The sequence below is a fragment of the Electrophorus electricus genome, chromosome 13 (genome assembly GCF_013358815.1).
Source record: "Electrophorus electricus isolate fEleEle1 chromosome 13, fEleEle1.pri, whole genome shotgun sequence".
NCBI lineage: Eukaryota > Metazoa > Chordata > Actinopteri > Gymnotiformes > Gymnotidae > Electrophorus > Electrophorus electricus.
In genome coordinates this window covers 1,166,132-1,185,259 of record NC_049547.1, presented here as the reverse complement: position 1 = coordinate 1,185,259, position 19,128 = coordinate 1,166,132, and the positions used below count along the sequence as shown (strand labels likewise).

Here is a 19,128-nt window from a genome sequence, read left to right as displayed (position 1 = left end):
TAGACTGTGCTGTTGGTGAAGTTCACCTGTGTTAGACTGTGCTGTTGGTGAAGTTCTCCTGTTAGACTGTGCTGTTGGTGAAGTTCACCTCTGTCCCTGTGTCACAGCGGCGGTTGGAGATGCGTGGCATGGCGGAGGTCCTCCTGCGCCAGCTGCAGCAGACACTGGCTCTCCAACAGACGTTGTTGATTCAGTTGGAGCAGGTGGAGGCCCGGGTACATGCGCTGGAGGAGGAGAAGAGCAGGCAGCCCTCACACCTTCAGGTTGAAGCAGCAGGGGCCGAGGAGACCACTCGTACCGGCCGCTAACAAAAACTGAAATACAGGAAAACACTGGCAAAGGAAATTGTTTTCTTTTTTGTTTCTCCTTTTATATATATTTTTTTTCTGATACTGTTTTTGGAATATTTAGCAATTGTTAGGCTACCACAGTGCAGAAAATGAATGGTATATTTAAATGACATTTAAACCTTTCCGTGAGCTCTCTGAAATGGGTGAAGTTGCCACAGGTGTGGTGGGTAGTGAGGAGTGTCAGGGGTGAGGTTGGTGAGTGAGGAGTGTCAGAGGTGAGGGTGGTGAGTGTGGAGTGTCAGGGGGCGAGGGTGGTGAGTGAGGAGTGTAGTGAGGAGTGTCGGGTGAGGGTGGTGAGTGAGGAGTGTGCAGTGAGGAGTGTCGGGTGAGGGTGGTGAGTGAGGAGTGTGCAGTGAGGAGTGTCAGGGGTGAGGGTGGTGAGTGAGGAGTGTGCAGTGAGGAGTGTCAGGGGTGAGGGTGGTGAGTGAGGAGTGTGCAGTGAGGAGTGTCAGGGGTGAGGGTGGTAAAACTGCATTTTTGTAGGCTATATACTGAGGCCTACATTAGAGCACCTTAAGAAATTCAGTTCAGCAATACAAATTAAACTGACAAATACAGAGTAAAATTAATTATTTTTAACAAATAAATGTTAAAATGTTTCAAGCCAAAAAAAGACAAAGGTAGCTCTAATAATTCCACTAGATGGCGCTGTATCGTATTTCTAATCCCGAGCAGATACAAGTGTCGCTATTCCACCGCTGCAGCTCGCGTCCCCTCTGACCAACCCCAGCCAGGCGCTGAAGCGTTTCGCCTCCACACAGGCAGAGGGCGCTAGCGCGCCAAACCTGCCGCCACATAAACGCCAACGAACAAGACGCGTCTCTCACAGGGAGCCATGGCGCCGTGGGGTCATGGCAACTGGCTGTCTGCTGTACTTACTTGTGTTCGGTGTAGTAGACTGTTAAGCCACGCCAAAGGTTGGTGTAGTAGTCCAGTCATGTATTCCTAACTCTATATTAGCATATATTAATAGTACATTAATAGGCATTATGAGGTAGATTTTCCTATAGCTTTACCTCTGAAGGCTAACATGTTAGCTAGGCTGGCTGGGGTTTGTTTGATTGCTTGTTGTCGTCTTAACTTTATCAGTTGTATTGGATGTGCTAAAGTCTTTACTAATATAGTTAAGGCTCAATGTTATGGTCGCGATTTTCATTTTATTTCCCCCACAGGCGCTTTGCCAGTCAATTCCGCAGCAACTCACCAAGTGAGTCGTTGTGTCAAACCCAGGTAAGCGTGGTTAGAGTTGGCTCTCAGCAGGTTTGTCTGCTTTCAAACTGCGTGGTTTTTTTTTTTTTACTCCCCAATGTTGTTCTGTTGTTCTCGATAATAGTAATGCTGTTTATTCTGACACTAAAGAAATAGCTAATGTTTTTTTAATCACCCTCTTTGTTTTTAGTCCCAAATGTCAACATAATTTCCATAAAATGTGATAAAATATTAATTAAGTAAAACTACTACAAATCATTTTATATAAAATGCAAATTAAATGAAATGGGTCAATCACACTGCATGTAGGCTAGGCTAAATAATCCTTTATTCTGAATTTAAAAACGTCTTTCACCAATTGAGTTACAACTGCCCCTTGGGATTCCCAGTAACCCCTGCCTCAGATGAGCTGACTGGTAGCAGTGAGCTAAAACACCCAAACCTTGTATTAAGGTTCAAAATAAGACATTCTCTGCTCATCCAGTCTTGTACGTTTTAGCAGCCAATTTGTGTAGCTGTGTTAACTGATAACTGTATCAGCCTGAACAGGAATGCCTTTAACGGCCCACCTTGACCCACCTATGCACACTGGTCTGACAGTGATGGCTGGTGAATTTGTTTTCTTTTTGCCTAGTAACGTGGACCTTGGTTTGACGCGTGATGGCAAGACTGTAGTGTGTTTCCATCCTGAGCCAAACATTTCCTATGAGATGACTCAGGTGAGCATGGTAGCCAAATAGTACTGAGTATTCGTTTAACTGAGCACTTTTGGTGTGCAAATGTATTTGTTGAGGTACAGTTTAGTGGAGCTGTAATGAATATATTGATTGTTTCAGTTGATTTCCATGAACAGATATCCAAATATATTTTGGCATAATAACTGTCCTTGTTTTGCCACTCCACACAGTTCACTGGGGTGCAGACTTCACTGTAAATATTTTATTACCACAGTAGATGGAATATAATCATCAAAATAAGACATGCTGCTTAAAAATAAATACATTTTTAAAAATCCGCAATTAATTTTGCCCATATGCATGACATGTGTAGTTCCTTTAGTGCCTTCTGTTTTGCTGGAGGACAATGCTAGACACAGCTTGTTGTCTTGTGCACATTTCCATCAAAATGTGTTGTCATTTAGAAGCACAGTTCAACATCAAATAAGTATTTGATTCCATGAGTATAAATCTAGGAATACCAGTGAAACCCAACAACAGCCTTTCCCACTCTTACACTATTCCCATTCCTCACCACTCTTCCTCAATCCCCAAGCATTCACCTGAAGTGTACTAATGCAAGAGTGATGTTCCTCTGTGCTACTGACAAGTGATGCTCACCTGTGATGCTAATTTGTTGTACAGCCCATCCCTAAAGTAGACCCCATCACTGCGTCTGCGGAAACACATGATGTGGTGCTGAAGTCTCGGCTTAGTGGTGCCGTTTTAAAGGAGGAACGCGGGCCGACTATAGAGGAGCTTAGTAAGATGTTTTACACCACAAAGCACCGCTGGTACCCTGTTGGAGAGTAAGCACTTCTGTACATCTTTCTCAACAACAAGAGTCTTTAGTATACTGCCAGTCTTTGTGCTTGTAAGGACTGTACCACTACTTTTCCTCCTTGTACTGTTAAGAGGCTGTTTGTTACACATGTTAAGGGTTAGCTATGCATAGACATTTGGGTGTATTTAGAGTTTACAGGCTTTGGTACAAGTTTTTAGGCTGTTGTGAAAACAGACCCAGCCTTTGACATGCATGCATCTGGTGAATAACAGCAAGCAGTTATTCTGAAAAAGGGGATTCTTTCATAACAAAAGCTGGAAAGGTCTTACACTGGTTCTGTTTTCTCACTCTCTCTCTCTTCAGATATCATAAACGACGCAGGAAAAGAAATCCACCCAAAGACCGATAGATGGATTAACCGTACAAGCTGCGCATAGCTGATCCTGATAAATCTGCATCAAAAATAATCAGATGAGTTTACGGGAAAGAGTTAATATGGCATTTGTTTCACTTCACTAATTGTTTGTTCTGTTAAAAATGTATAGAAATTATAGAATATATATGGAATTTGGCAGTGAAATCAATTCCTGTTGCATGCTGTATTCAGCAAGAGACTCAAGAAAATGCACATATTTAATAACAATTAAGAACTGATAAATGACTAGAGTTGGTAACACAAACCAGTCTAATATGCAGTCAGTTATTCACAACCTATCTTAAATTGGAATTTCCCTGCTCAATCGTTGGACACTGTAATAATGAAAGCAAGCCATGTTTCTCAAGCATGGTTATTTGGACATGTTTATTAAGGATAAACATATTTGCGTTCTCCTGGCAAGATAAAGGGACTTATAAAGAGAGTCTGGTGTCAAAATAAGACTGGAGTTTAGGAACATGACTCTTTTGCCTGCGTTGTAATATGCATGCCATTATACAGAAGTCGTTATTATGTAACCAAGGACTATTGCCATTATTAAATACTTTCCTACTATCTGAACATTCCATACTGATCATCTATTGACTTCGGGAAACATTAATAAAAGTGTACAGCACAGGTTAGGGTGTGTTGTTCTGGACTGTTCACGTGAAAAATAACTTCATTTGTATTGGGAAAGATCATTATTTTTAAAAGACTTGAAAGCCTCTGAGAATTCTGTAACTAAGCAAGCTTCATTATCCTACCACCAAGGATGCTGACCTGTGATACTGACGAATGATGTTCACCTGTGATAGATGAGTGATACTGACCTGCAACTTCATCTCACAGACATCTTCCACTTGGAGATAATGGTACCAAAGTTGCAATTGGTGCAATATTGAATTTCAGTTTGCAAAAATAACAAATAATTTGCATAATACCCAAACAGTATTAGGCTACTGGCATATTCAGTGACTTAGAAACCATGGTAACTTGCGTTACATGCATAGATAAAAAATTTATAAAGTTCACTGACAACTAAACTGGCTCTAACTTTATTTGTTCACTTTGTCGCTGTATTACACTTCTGATTCAGTGCCTCTAGATTTGATGTTTCTTGAACATATCCAGCAGATCAATTTCATAGCTTGGGGCATAGTTAAAGTGACTAGATTAGTCATTGATGGATGACAGCCTGGATCGTTCATCCTGGTGGCTCTGATGCTTACTAATGTGTACTTAGTACACTAGCGTAGTATGTACTTAGTGTTTCAATTCCCTTTCATGTACTTGGTCCTCAGTGGATGCTAATGTCTGCCCTCTGACCTGACATCCTGGCTCAGCCTTGGCGTATCATATGTGTCGTATTTCACAAGTCTAGATGTGACAGCAGTTGCCGCTTGCGGATGTTGGAAAGCTGAGCTACTAGTTGTTTTGGTGTTAGTCTAGATGTTAGTTTCAAAGTATCTATAGTTCCCACATCCTCTGCGTATACCCCCTCACACTGGGGTGGCCCATGTAGTGGCCCACCAGTCCTCTGTTCTCCACTCTTGTCTGTGGGTGTCCTGTGTTTGTTTGAGTAACCCACTATTCATCAGATTGCCCTGATCCCCCAACATCCGATGTGGACCAACAGGCCTCTCTTATTCTTGTGCCTCGTTGTTAATGAGGTAGGCGGGCGAGGGCCTTGCCGAAGGGCCCGCACTTTCAATTTCGTTTTCTCAGAAGAATCTAAACATTGTCTACATACTGATTCTTAACAAATGACACCTTATGTCAAAATTGGTTCCTAAAATGGGTCATCAAAGGAAGCATTTTCCATTTTTTAAATTCCTTCCGAGTACACTGTTCCTGTGTTTGGAGGTGGACTAACCAGCTTTATCATAATATGAATAAGAATCTTAAAAGTAAAAAATAAATAGATATAAACATAAATAAAATGAAAATATAAATATTGATTTGTCAGTCTTTTTCACGGATTAAAAAGGGGTAAAAAATCATGTTCAGTCTGGTCATGTGAAAGGTGTTATGACCATGGACCATGGTGTCCATGGACCCTGGACTGAACTAACGGCTCTGATGGATTTGCTCTTAATAAATTTCGCTCTTCTCGGCATCCACGTCACACTCTTCCTTTCAATCCCAGCACTCACAAATTTGAGGTACGACTGAATTGAATGCAACACCTGGTCCAGATCTCTGTCCCCAGCACTTTTCAAAGCACGTGTAGATGTGTAGACTATAAATTCATTAATAATCTGAATAATAGCTTGAGATGAAAAAATAACTAATACAAAGACGTACATTGGAACAGAATAATTTGAAAACACACTTTACCTCTACTCACATTTCTGACCCACCGAGGAGCGGTTGCAATTTATTAAGTGACTGGAATAAGAGTTTGTTGGAAAATTAAATAAAAAGTAAATTTGTCTAACATACAAAAAATAATTTACATAATTAATGATTAACTGGATAAATAAGGAATTGTTTGCACATCATGGTAACAGTTGCCAAGTTTGTCCACATACTAGTTTGACAGTCTGTTTGTATGTGGCTGTCTGTTTGCCTCTTAGGTTTTGGTATAAGGTCGCTAGACTACTGGTCCTCAAATTCAACCTTCATAATAGATTTGCCTGCAGGAGACATTGTTCCTTTCACTTGCAGGTTTTTTTGGGAATAACTGATCTCATTCCCTGTACCCTTGCTTCGGGTAAATGAGCCCTTCTCATAATACATTTGTCGGAATAGATCCTGATCACATGTTATATTTTCTTCAAAAATGCCAAGGGCAAACCAGTTTTCATACATATTATAGTCAAAAGGTACAGAGAACATTATAACGAGTTTTCCAGGAGTGTGCGCCTCAATGTCGAGGATTTGGTAAGTCAGGACCCCCACAGAACCCCGGAATGAACTTGAGGTTTTGGTAAAGGTGCATGCTCCGATGCTGTTTCTTGCAATTGTTGGTGGTGGAGGACTGAGAGGATATCCACTGGAGGTGAAGACCCTAAAAATTAATAAGTAAATAAAGAATTAACCCTGCATGAGTTATTCTTTCACAATAGTGTGGTAGAGCTTTATCCCTTTCACTAACCAGTGTTTCTTAACAGTTCACTACACTGGGATTTAATTAGTGTTTCCAAACTTCATTGATACTTGCCTTGGGTGTTTTAAGGTATAAATTGCACTTTGATTGTTAATTTGAATGCTGCCATTTCTTCCTGTGTTTATACTGGAGGAAATTTGTTCAATGCTGGTGCCAGCCAGAGGTACAGCCATTATCTGTTGCATATCAGGGGGGAAAAAATAATGTCAGTTAGGTAACAGTAGATGTGATGAAACACATGATGAAGTGAGAAATAAAATATTTGTCCTACATACATAATGACCCACAGAACCACTGACTGTATCTAAAGTTTTGGTAAAGGAACAGACTGTTGGTGTTGGGCTGTGGAGTCAGACAATATCAACTCTCTAGACTCACATACAGAAAAAGAAAGAATCATTTTAATCACGGTCCCATTTCAACGACAGCGATAGCATGGCGTTTAATACGGCCTAATAGTTTCCTCTGACTGATAAGTGCTGTGTGAAACAAATACTTGTAGTCGATCAAGTTGTGACACCTTTTTAATCGCCATATCCCATAACCTCAAGATCGAAAATTAACAAAGAGGTTCTAAAATTAAACTGTTAAGCAATGAGAAAGTATCAACAATGGTGTGTTCAAGTAAAGTGCTGAATGTTTCTTTTGCTTAAAAGTTCCGTTTGCTGTGAGTGTGTGTGTGAGCGCTTGCGTGTTTGGGAGTAATCCACAGATTACAGCATGTAGGACTGTGATTCATTTATATATTTCTTCGTCATCAGTAAAATACGTTGTGCTCTCTAGAAACTACTTACGTTTTGATCTCTGGAGTGCTTACAAATAAGTAACCTCTCTAGATTTTTTCTTGTCTTTGTATTGCCGAACATTTGCTATGTTTATAGTGTTGCCCGCCAGATTGCTCAAGTTATCATTTGAGAATTGTTTCTTGCAAGCCAGCAGTATTCCGACTGTTATCTAATGACTCCTTTAGCACAAACGATGCATACGCTACATTTGAAAATTAGCCAAGTAAAGGCTTTTATTTTTATCGAGGTCTATGGTTTAGTAACAGTGACGGATGCTCAGTCGTGAGTACACAAATTCTGTAAGTCACGCAAGTGTGATTTAGATATTTTATCTTTACATCTGATTACTGAATGCATATACTTAAAAAAAAGCTAATTACTTTGTGAACATTGTGCACACACCACATAGCCCTTTCCTAAATATTTAGTATGTTGAAATACTGGTACTTACTAGTAATCTGCAGTAGGTCAAGACAACGACCGTATTTTCTGGACAAATTCTAGGATTCGCACCTCGATTTTGGCAAATGTGCACGCCGACTATCCTTTATGTTATTCAATGCAATATGCAGTACACAGCCTGTTATACCACGGTATCAACAGTACAGTCATGACGACAGCTATTCGAGCGCTTCCCATTGGCCGCGACTAAGCAGCAGTGTAATTTCATTTGACTGTATGACTAGGTAATATTTAAATAATAATTAATAAATAATAATTAAACTAGGTAAACTTCAATTAAAACCCCTGCCGACACACTGGACAAAGCAGCTAAGTATCATCTATGGAATCAAACTACCTTTACATTATTACAATTTAACTGTGTATATATATATATATATATATATTTATATATATATATATATACACACACACACACACACACACACACACACACACACACACACACACACACACACACACACAATTACATGTATTATATATATAATGTCACGTTACGGCCCCTCTCCCCAAATGTCTCCCTGTGTGTGCGTGTGTGTTCGTCTGCATGACCACGCCCTCCTTGTGTTTCACACCTGCTCCTTGTTGTGTCATTAGTGTGTATGTATATAAGTCCTTTGTCTACATGCTAGTTTTGTCGTTGTTTGAACCAGGTTAGGTTGCTAACCACGTCTTTGTCTATGTTTATAATAAAACGTTTCGGTGTGTCATACACGGCTTGTCCCCGCATTCTGCTTTGCCTCCGAACGTCACATATAAAGACAATTACAATTATCTTTCTTTTTCCAGAATTCCTGAAATGGGTAAATTTGTTCCACCTCATAACAGTCTTTTGAGTTAAACAATTCTTTAAACCATATGCATTGTCTGCAATATTGTTCCTGCTCTACTGTTTGTCCGTGTTCTCAACATGGAATGGGTGAGAATCATGTTACATCTCCTACCTCTTCTGGAGACTGAATATTGTCCTTAAAACTAAAAAATCCATACATCCACAAAAATGGAAAAGAAAAAAAAAAGACACATATCTAGTCTGCATCCTTCAGAATGCGCGACAGAAAGTCTGTGACCTGATTCATGGCTCCAGACCGGTAACAAACCGTGAACTTATAAGGCTGCATAAACAGATACCATTGTTTAATCCTTGCGTTAGAGTCATGCATCTTCTCGTTTTTGCCATTGCAATGACCTCCCCAAGAGACAATATCTCAGTGAATCAAGTTCAAGAGGTTTTATTGTCACTTCAGTACACAACAAAAATGAGACAATGTTCCTTTAGGACCATGGTGCAACATAAAAACAACAGTGCAACAGACAACATGCTACACAAGTGCAAAGAGTCCAATCTAGTGCAAAATGTCATTAAATAAACATTAAATAAACAATAATAAATACAGGACAGGACAAATACAAAATACAAAATGAGTAGACAGTGCAATTTAGTACAGTACACAGTACTGGGCATATGTAAAGCGAGTTGTGCATAGCAGTCAGTGACATGCTACCCTGAACATAGCAGTCACCGGTAGCAGCCAGAACAGTTCAGAGTACAGTGCTGGTTTAGTACAGTACTCTAGCAGCAAGTAGGATAATATGCAAGACTGCAACAGGAGTGCATAGTTATTTGTGTGAGGTTTGACTTCAGCACTAGTCCGATGCAAAACAACGTGTGAGTGTGTGTATAGATATGTATGTATGTACGTGTGTGTGTGTGTGTGTGTGTGTGTGTGTGCGTGACTGTCTATAAGCATGTATAGAAGTGCCCATTTTGGTTTTTGAATTGGAGTTGGAGTTAGCCAGAGTTCAGGAGTCTAATGGCTTCTGGGAAGAAGCTGTTGCACAGTCTGGAGGTGCGGGACTGGATGCTGCGGTACCTTCTTCCAGATGGCAAAAGGGTGAACAGTTCATGTGAGGGGTGTGTGGGGTCTTTCACAATGTTCGTGGCTTTCCGGATGCAGCGTGTTATGTAGATGTTCGTGATGGAGGGAAGAGAGACCCCAATGATCTTCTCAGCTGTTCTCACTATTCTTTGGAGGGTCTTGCGGTCAAAGGCGGTGCAGTTCCCAAACCAGGTAATGATGCAGCTGCTCAGGATGCTCTCTACAGTACCTCTGTTGAAGGTAGTGAAGATGGGTGACGGGAGATGGGCTTCCCTCGGCTTCCGAAGGAAGCAAAGACGTTGCTGTGCTCTCTTGGTGATGGAACTGGTGTTCAGGGTCCAGGTGAGGTTCTCCGCTATGTGAACACCAAGGAACTTGATGTTCTTGACGATCTCCACTGAGGAGCCGTTGATGACAAGCGGGGAGTGATCTCGCCTTGCTCTCCTGAAGTCAACAACCATTTCTTTTGTCTTGTCAACATTCAGATACAGGTTGTTGACCTTACACCAGCTCACCAGTTCTTGCACCTCCCCTCTGTATGCTGACTCGTTGTCTTTGTCGATGAGACCCACCATGGTCGTGTCATCAGCAAACTTGATGATGTGATTCGAACTATGCATCGCTGCACAGTCATAAGTCAGCAGTGTGAACAGCAGAGGGCTGAGTACGCTGCCCTGGGGAGCACCAGTACTCAGTGTGGTGGTGTTGGAAGTGCTGCTTCCAATCCAGACAAACTGAGGTCTACCAGTCAAGAAATCCAGGATCCAGTTGCAGAGGGAGGTGTTAAAGCCCAGTAAGCTCAACTTTCCAATCAGATGCTGAGGAACAATGGTGTTGAATGCTGAACTGAAGTCTATGAACAGCATTCTTACGTAGGTGCCCTTTTTTTTCCAGATGTGTGAGTGGCAGATGAAGTGTGGTAGAGATGGCATCATCTTTAGAGCGGTTGGGGTGGTACGCGAACTGCAGGGGGTCCAGAGAAGGGGGAAGCTGGGTCTTGATGTGTCTCATGACGAGTCTCTCGAAGCACTTCATGATGATGGATGTGAGTGAGATGGGACTGTAGTCGTTGAAACACGGCTAGTGCCCACTTAATGGCAAGGTTCTCCTCTGCAACTGTATAGTACTCCTTCACCCTGGGAAACATCTTATAGCTCAGGAAGGTGATTGCAACACTTTATCCATAAGTCTGTGGAAAGTTGCTGGTGCTCCCTGTAGGCCTATATGCATAACCCTAAAATGATAAAGTCCATATGAAGTCTCAAATGCTGTCAAATCCTTTGCTTTGTCACTCAGTGGGACCTGCCAATAGCCCTTACATAAATCCACAGATGTATTATACTTAGCTTTTCCTAACTCATCAATACGTGGCATCAGATAGCGATCAAAACTCGACAGTGCGTTGCTATGCCTGATGTCGATGCCAAATCTAGTAGTACCATCTTTCATTGCACTGGGGCATCTTCATTTAAACTAATATATCTGTATATCCTGGTCTTTCCTGGAACAAATCCAGATCAAGTAACTCCTTCAGCTGTTGCTGGGAATAGGGAATACTCTTTCATCGTCTCTGCTTCTTCCCCCATGGCTTGTACAAACAGCTGCATTTCCACTGGCCCTGAACTAGAATGAAACTCTATAAGAAGATTTATATGAAAGATTTGTTTCTGTTTACTCCTTTCCTGCTTACAGATTTGATAAGTCACTTTCCCATCATTGTGAAGTACCTCGTATGAACCGTGCTTTTTTGTTACCCCAACTTGTTATTGCTGGTTGGTAAGAGCAACAGTACCTGTTGCCCTGGGAACAAAGATGTTTCCCTGCCATTCCAATCATACCATGCCTTCTGATTGTTTTGGGCTTTTCACATATTCTCCTGATCTGGTGATGTCATCTGCCTCAAACGGTCCATCATCTGGATAACACACTGGACAACATTCTTTCGCTCACCTTGTGAACCTTCCCAGAACTCCTTTAACAATTCAAGGAGTCTTTGTACTTATTGTCTATACAGAAGCTCAAATGGAGAAAATATTTTGGACGCTTGTGGCACCTTTCTATATACAAACAAGAGGTACAGTAATCACTGGTCCCAATCTTTTCCTGACTGCACGATGAACTTCAAGTTCAAGTTCAAGTTTGGCTTATTTGTCACGTATACAGTCATGCACGGTATAACTCGCAGTGAAGTGGTTGTGTGAGTGTCTGTCCAAACTGAGGAAAGAAACAAGGGTGGATAAGGAAATCTATACATATACATAAAATATATAATATGTAACATATAAAAAAAAAATATATATATGTGTATGTACAGTATATGTATAATATGTATATATACACAATGTACAATTCCAGTTTACAAATTTACAGATTTACAGTCACATGGTGATGGTAGTCCCCACAGTTTATCAGTTTCCCTGATTCACGGCCCGAATGGCCTGTGGGAAGAAGCCCCTCTTCAGCCTCTCTGTCTTGGTCTTCAGGGAGCAAAAGCGCCTCCCTGACCTCAACAGAGAGAAGAGCCTATTGTTGGGATGGGTGGGGTCCTTCACAATCCTCCTGGCCTTGGTCTGGCACCACTTGTAATAGATGGTCTGCAGGTCAGGAAGTTCTGTATAAGTGATGTGCTCTGCTGAACGCACCACTCTCTGGAGTCCTTGTCTGTCCTGCTTGGTGCTGTTCCCAAACCAGACTGTGATGTTCCCTGTGAGGATGCTCTCGATAGTGCAGGTGTAGAAGTTCCGCAGTACCTTGGAGGGCAGTCTGAAGTCCCTTAGGCGTCTGAGGTGGTAAAGACGCTGACGAGCCTTCTTTGCCAGGGAGCTGGTATGGCGGGACCAGGACAGGTCCTGCAAGATGTGAACACCAAGGTACCTGAAACTATCTACTCTCTCCACCGTGGTTCCACTGATCCTCACAGGTTGGTAGTGCCGCTCCTGCTTCTTGCTGCAATCCACGATCAGCTCCTTTGTCTTACTGACGTTTAGGAGGAGATTATTTTCCTGGCACCAGTTTTCCAGGTGTTTAATCTCCTCCAGGTAGGCCCTCTCGTCGTTGTCTGAGATCAGACCCACGACAACGGTGTCGTCAGCAAACTTGACAATGATGGTGGAGCTGGAAGTGGCTGTGCAGTCGTAGGTGTACAGTGAGTAGAGCAGGGGGCTTAGCACACAACCCTGAGGAGCTCCAGTGCTGAGGGTGAGGGTGGATGAGGCGCAGTTGCCCACCCGTACTGATTGTGGTCTGTCTGTTAGGAAGTTGGAGATCCAGTCACACAGGGATGTATGCAGTCCTAGATCTTCCAACTTAGTAGTGAGTAGGGAGGGAATGATAGTGTTAAATGCTGAACTGTAGTCGACAAATAGCATTTTAACATAATTTCCCCTCCCTTCGTCCAGGTGAGTCAGTGTAGTGTGGAGCAGATGTGCAATCGCATCGTCAGTGGAGCGGTTGTGGCAGTATGCAAAGTGCAGTGGGTCCATGGAGGCTGGCAGTGAAGATGTGATGAAGTCTCTGACTAGCTTTTCAAAGCACTTCATCACGACTGATGTGAGGGCGACAGGGCGGTAGTCATTGAGGTCAGAGGAGGGTCGAGGTTTCTTTGGGACGGGGACGATGGTGGACCGCTTGAAGCTGGACGGGACAATACCGAGCGTCAGGGAGAGATTGAAGATGTCGGTGAATACCTGGGCTAGCTGATCTGCGCAGGCTTTGAGGACCCTCCCGCAGATACCGTCTGGTCCCGCGGCCTTCCTGGTATTCACCCTTTTAAACACTCTCCTCACGTCACTCTCCGTGATGATAAGAGGGCGCTGTTCTATGGTGGGCTCTGTGCATGCGCCGTTGACTGTGCCAATAGCACCATTAGCGTTGTTAGAATTAGCGCTGTTAGCATTAGCGCTGCTAGATGTAGCCTCGAAGCGAGCGAAGAATGTGTTCAGTTCATTCGCCAGAGACTCATCCGCACTCATCAGTTCGGAGGGTGGGCTCCTGTACACCTTGATCGTCTGTAGTCCCTGCCACAGGGATCTAGAGCCACTCTGCTGGAACTGTGTCTCTAGTTTCCTCCCATAGTGCCGCTTCGCCTCCCTCACCGCCCTGCGCACTCCGTATGCTGCAGACTTGTACTCGTCCATGTTCCCGCTGATGATCCCCGCATTGTAGGCAGCAGTGCAAGAGTTCAGAGCCTCGCGGATGGTTCTGTCCACCCAGGGTTTCTGGTTGGGAAACTTCTTGATGGTGGCTCTTGGAATCGTATCATCCACCAGTTTCCCAATAAACCCTACTACTGCCTCCGTAAACTCGCTGACATCATCAGTGCTGCGCCGGAACATGTCCCAGTCTGCGTCATCTAGAGCATCCTGCAGAGCGGCCACCGATTGGTCTGTCCAGCGCGCGACCTCCCTCTGAACCGAAGCTTCCCGTTTCAGACTTTGTTTATATTTTGGTAGGAGGAAGATGGCGGCGTGGTCTGACTTACCAAACGGTGGATGAGCTAGTGGCTTGTAGCTGTCCTTGTATGGAGTGTAGCAGTGGTCTAGTGTCCTATTTCCCCTGGTGGGGAAGGTTACGTGCTGGTAAAGGTTGGGCACTGAACGTTTGAGGTTAGCGCTGTTGAAATCCCCAACCACAATAAGTGCAGCATCCTGGTGTTGTGCTTGAAACTGTGTGAGAGCCTCATGAAGTTCACACAGTGCAGTGTCCATGTTGGCCTGAGGTGGGATGTACACGGTGTTGACTATGACCAAAGTGAACTTCCAGGGAAGGTAGAAAGGACAAAACCTAAGGGCGAGCAGCTCCAGGTAACAACATTGGCATTATTGCACCAGCTGTTGTTTACCATCATACACACTCCACCGCCTCTCGACTTTCCTGAATCTGCTGTCCTGTCCATGTAGTGAACCAAAAAGAACTCGGCTGGCTCGATAGCGTGACTCGGTACCACTGGGTTCAGCCACGACTCAGTGAAACAGAGGTTGCAGTCCCGAATGTCCAACTGGAACCTTATCCTGGCCTGGAGGTCGTCGAGCTTGTTGGCCAGAGACTGGACATTGGCTAGCAGGATGCTAAGTAAGGGAGCTCGGTGTGCCCGAGCCCTCAGCTTTTTCCTGATGCCGGCTCGCTTTCCTCGAGGCCTTTTCCTCGCGTCGCGTCCTTTGTTCTCTCTCAGGATCTCCATCGGCCACCTTGGGTCCGGGGTTAGAGACGGCTTGAGGTGAGTGCCATGTAGATTAAGAGAAATAAGAGCATCTCTGCTGTATAAGATGCACATCATGGTGTAGAGAGAAGGGCTGCGGAGAAATCAGGCATAGCGGGAAGAGCGAAAAGAGTAAAGAAGATAGCGAAAAGAGCAAAAAAGTGCCAGGTGTGGACGGAGCAGTCATGACGGTAGCCGATCTCACTGCCGCCATCTTCTTTTTCTTGCAAATCTTTCCACCAGGCCATCTGTTTGGGAATGGTATGGAATGGTTTTAATACCCTTAATGTCTAACAACTGATAGACTTGTTTAAAAAGTTCAAAAAGAAAATTTGTGCCCTGATTCGTAATAATCTTTCTTGGTACCCCAACTCAGGAAAATATCTGAACCAGAAAATTAACAAATCTGTCTTAGTTAATATTTACATTTACATTTACGGCATTTAGCAGACGCTCTTATCCAGAGTGACTTACAAAAGTGCTTTGTCATTTACTCATACAATATATCCAAGTACATTAGGTAAGAATCAAACATACCAATGAAAGTGAATACTGTAAAATACAGAAATTAATGCTGATACCCAAGGGGAAAAGCTTCCAGGTACTTTGTAAAATAATCACACTTCACTAATATATACCTATTACCACTTTTACATCTTTCTAATGGCCCCACCATATCCATACTTATTTTCTCAAATGGTGTTTCTGTCAGTGGTAGATTTTGCAACTGAGCATGTGCTACTCTTCTCCCTGACATCAACTGACATTCAATGCATGTCTTACAGAATTAATTTAATTTGTATGGCCAACTAAAATGACTAATGATCCTCACCAGTGTCTTATATTTGCCCAAATGTCCAGCCCGTGGATTTGATTGTGCAAATGTCTTGATCGTATGTCTGAGAGACTCCAGCACTGCTAAAGATTCTGCCTCACCCTTCACTTGATACAAGATGTCATTCCTCAAGACATATTTTTCATCATTTAGACTGCGTCCTTCCAGTATATACTAGGGCCTACACTGCCTGCCCATTAACAAGAATCTTAACCATATTCTCAGGGGTTTTTGCAGGTTGTGGCGTGCTTGGCCTTAGTGCATAACAGATAGCTGTATTGTTCCATTTCCTTGCTTGAAAGTACAGATTGGTGTGTACCTCCTCCTTAATAGATTTATCTGACTGCCGGTTATATGCATTAGCTTTATTCTGAATGTCACCGTGACCTTCACTACCCCCAACAGACTTAATTCTTGGCCCTTGGATCCATTGGCTGTAGCTATTGTCACAATGCTTCTTCGCACTGAGATGTAAACTTCCACCAGCCTGGTTGCCTCCTCTGCTGTTTCAGGATCGCGCCCTATAATCCACACTGCTATGTCACCATCCTCATGATCTGCTCTAGAATCAATAATTCTGATATTTGCTCTTTTTATGCCATGATGCCCCTGCCACTGGACTTTGGAAAAAACTAAAAATCCAAATAATTTGCATCACTACCACCTGTATTGTACTCTGTCTGATCCCCCCACTATCCTGTTACATTAAATGGTATCAGAAGTAGTTCTGTCATCCAAAGGGGTCCCATTGAATGAAGGGGTTCCGTTAAAGGATGTCGGGAGTGATCCTGCTAAATTGCTTTAGATGTGGACTCGCCATTAATGGCATTACAAGGAACATATGCTCTAACAGAAGATGACAAGGGTAAAAATGCCACCCAAGTCCAAACAAGACAAAGGAGGGGTAGAAAGACTGGAGTTGGAACAACTCCTGGCTGGAGTCATGCTCTTCAGAGGGTCAAGGGGTAGTTGCAATACAGGATGCCACACAAAATGAGGCCATATCTAGTCCAAAAATTCAGTGGAAGGTATCGTGAAAGTGCTGGTTCAAGTCTCGTGAAAGTGTTTGTTCAAGCCTCGTGAAAGTGTTTGTTCAAGCCTCGTGAAAGGAGCACCACCAGTTCCAGCAGCTGTAGGGAAAGTAGAAAATAGTATTCCAACACACAACAAACATGTTATTATGTCCTACACAGGCTATAGCAACTATCTCATTTGGATATATTAGTCTACATGAATGCTTGCTGTAGGAAAACTGTCTACTTTGAACATGTCTCAAAGGCTTGTTGGGATTAATTCCTTTACACTAAAATGCTTTAAATTCCTGTGGTAGTAATTTTATGTTACAATGCTTAGAAGGAGTTTTCATATCTAACATATACTTCTCCCTTTATATATATGTGTGTGTGTGTATCTGAGTTGAAAAACTAACTGTTGTGCAAGTAGGGTGAAGGCATACTTCTCCCTCTAAGCCTTGACTGGTCTCCTGTTGTGGAGCTGTGAGCAGATAAGCCGAGAGAACACTGTTGCTAGAAAAAGAGTTCAACAGATGAGGAAGACAACTTCTTTTATGGGGTTGTTTCTGCAACTGCTAAAGCCGTAGTGTGAGGGGAGACCAGTATAAAGGTGGGCTGAGAAAGAGGAGGGGTCGCCTCTCCTTTTCAGACCCTTGTGTGTGTATGTGTAATGAGACACCCTCAGACTGAGAAGTAATAAACTTTACTCTTTGCTTTACCCCAGCCTTGTAGTTGTTTGCATGCTGTAATAGTGACAGACTGTTTTCTGACCAGTTTAGTGAGATTTCCACCACACATCCAGGCAACCCAGATGGGACCCCGTGATTGAGGATGGCAGGGGAACCTCAGAGGCAAAAAAGTGATTTAGACATTTCTTACACAGTCTAATCAGAGGCGCAATGGGTAATAACAAGAGCAAACGAGAAAAAAATTCCCTTGGAAATGGAGTCAAAAGAAAATAACGATACCATCATCAATTGTATTGTTCATGTATAAAAATTATAGACAGGAATCGTTAGACCAGTTTGACCAATGGGAAAATAGGTGTAGCTTCCCAGACAAGGGCAGTTTTTCAATGAGACATTTGGAAATACTAAAGTGCAAGTTATCAGACTTAGATGAAAAAGGGAAAAAGAGTAAACTGGAAGGCCTATGAAATGTGGGTCACTGAGGCAAGGGCATAGGAGATGTGATCACAGCCAAATAAAAGATGAAATATTGACACTAGTTTGCAGTGTGCCAAGTCTATCACAGATGCAGACCTGGATGGATGACCCTGTCGAAATCCCAAACCCACTGCCTGACCAGACCATGGTAGCCATCATTCCCCACCAGGAGTCCCAGAACCAACACCACCTACATATGATGACATTGGCACAACCCTCATGTCCAACCGAACACGGCTGAAGACTGTGCTACAAAACCAACATCCTGATGACAATGATGACAGTAAACACGGCCAAGTAGATGGTTCTGGACATTCCCATGACACCTGTGCCAGTGGTTGAAGTGGCAGGACCAGACAGAGATGCAAACCTCGTCCATCGGCCTTGAACCGCATCGGACATAGAGGACATCATGGAACAGACATCCGATTCCAGAGAGGGGTGAGAAGTTTGCAGCCGAACTAAAGCAACTGTGTGAAGAGTTCCACCCCACGGCACACAAACTGAGATGAATACTGGGCAAGAAACTAGCAGTGGATGTCGGCAGAGTTCGAGTGGCCTCAGTGGAACGTCGACATGACAAAACCAGACTGGCATTCCCTGTGAGAATGGATATGGCCAAAAAAGCCATGTCTTTTCTGGGAATGTGCTCTTACTGCAGAGAATCTATCCCTGATTACACAATCCTCAAGGCACCCCTAAGTGCAATAGCACATGGGAAGGGTGCACAGGCCCACAGCGTGTTTAGTTGGACAACCAGAAGCAGAAAGGGCATTTGAAAATTTGAAAAGAGCTCCTCAAACCAACCCAACTCTGGGCATTTCAGATACTGATAGGCCATTTACAAACAGCTGATGAAAAGAATACCTGCATGACCTCTGTGTTACTGCAGGACCATGGTAGTAAGTCCTCCCTGTTACTGCAAGACATGGTGGGAAGATGAGACCTGCGGGTTATTTCTCAGCAAAACCTGACCCTGTGGCTCAGGGACTTCCCCTTTGTCTCAAGGCAGTAGCAGCTCTGGAAAAAGCTGTGACAGCCTCACATGACATTGTGGGTTACTGTAGATTGAATTTGTTAGTTCCCCATGTAGTTGCACAGTTGCTGCTAGAACAGAAACCATCACACATGACTGCAGCCAGATGGCTTTGATATCACACAGTTTTATTAGAAATGCCAAATGTAAACTTGAAACGATGAACAG

General features: G+C 43.2%; 2 protein-coding genes across 3 annotated transcripts; one reads left to right on the top strand and one right to left on the bottom strand.

Annotated features, from left to right (window-relative positions):
- Positions 1-1,159: 1,159 nt before the first annotated feature.
- On the top strand, positions 1,160-4,113 carry mrpl42 (mitochondrial ribosomal protein L42). 2 transcript variants are annotated; one of them, XM_027021679.2, is made up of 5 exons: positions 1,160-1,267; positions 1,523-1,580; positions 2,194-2,278; positions 2,921-3,038; positions 3,423-4,113. In XM_027021679.2, exons 1-5 carry the CDS (start codon positions 1,186-1,188, stop codon positions 3,494-3,496), a joined length of 417 nt encoding a protein of 138 aa, XP_026877480.2. In that variant the 5' UTR covers positions 1,160-1,185; the 3' UTR covers positions 3,497-4,113. The 2 variants fall into 2 exon arrangements, with proteins under 2 accessions (XP_026877480.2, XP_026877474.2); XM_027021673.2 differs by having other exon boundaries at positions 2,921-3,084.
- A 1,707-nt stretch (positions 4,114-5,820) lies between these two features.
- LOC113584968 (DELTA-sagatoxin-Srs1a-like) lies at positions 5,821-7,934 on the bottom strand. Its single transcript, XM_027022235.2, has 3 exons — positions 7,823-7,934; positions 6,641-6,762; positions 5,821-6,487 (listed from the first exon to the last, which is right to left on the bottom strand). Exons 2-3 carry the CDS (start codon positions 6,757-6,759, stop codon positions 6,076-6,078), a joined length of 531 nt encoding a protein of 176 aa, XP_026878036.2. The 5' UTR covers positions 6,760-6,762; positions 7,823-7,934; the 3' UTR covers positions 5,821-6,075.
- Between the last annotated feature and the right edge of the window lie 11,194 nt (positions 7,935-19,128).

Bases quoted from the DNA above. Each gene is read 5' to 3' on its own strand.
- mrpl42 (XM_027021673.2), top strand. From the start codon at position 1,186: ATGGCGCCGTGGGGTCATGGCAACTGGCTGTCTGCTGTACTTACTTGT. The intron at 1,268-1,522 runs GTTGGTGTAGTA...TTTCCCCCACAG, and splicing joins ACTGTTAAGCCACGCCAAAG to GCGCTTTGCCAGTCAATTCC. The intron at 1,581-2,193 runs GTAAGCGTGGTT...CTTTTTGCCTAG, and splicing joins AGTCGTTGTGTCAAACCCAG to TAACGTGGACCTTGGTTTGA.
- LOC113584968 (XM_027022235.2), bottom strand. From the start codon at position 6,759: ATGGCTGTACCTCTGGCTGGCACCAGCATTGAACAAATTTCCTCCAGT. The intron at 6,488-6,640 runs GCAAGTATCAAT...ATTAATTTTTAG, and splicing joins TATACCTTAAAACACCCAAG to GGTCTTCACCTCCAGTGGAT.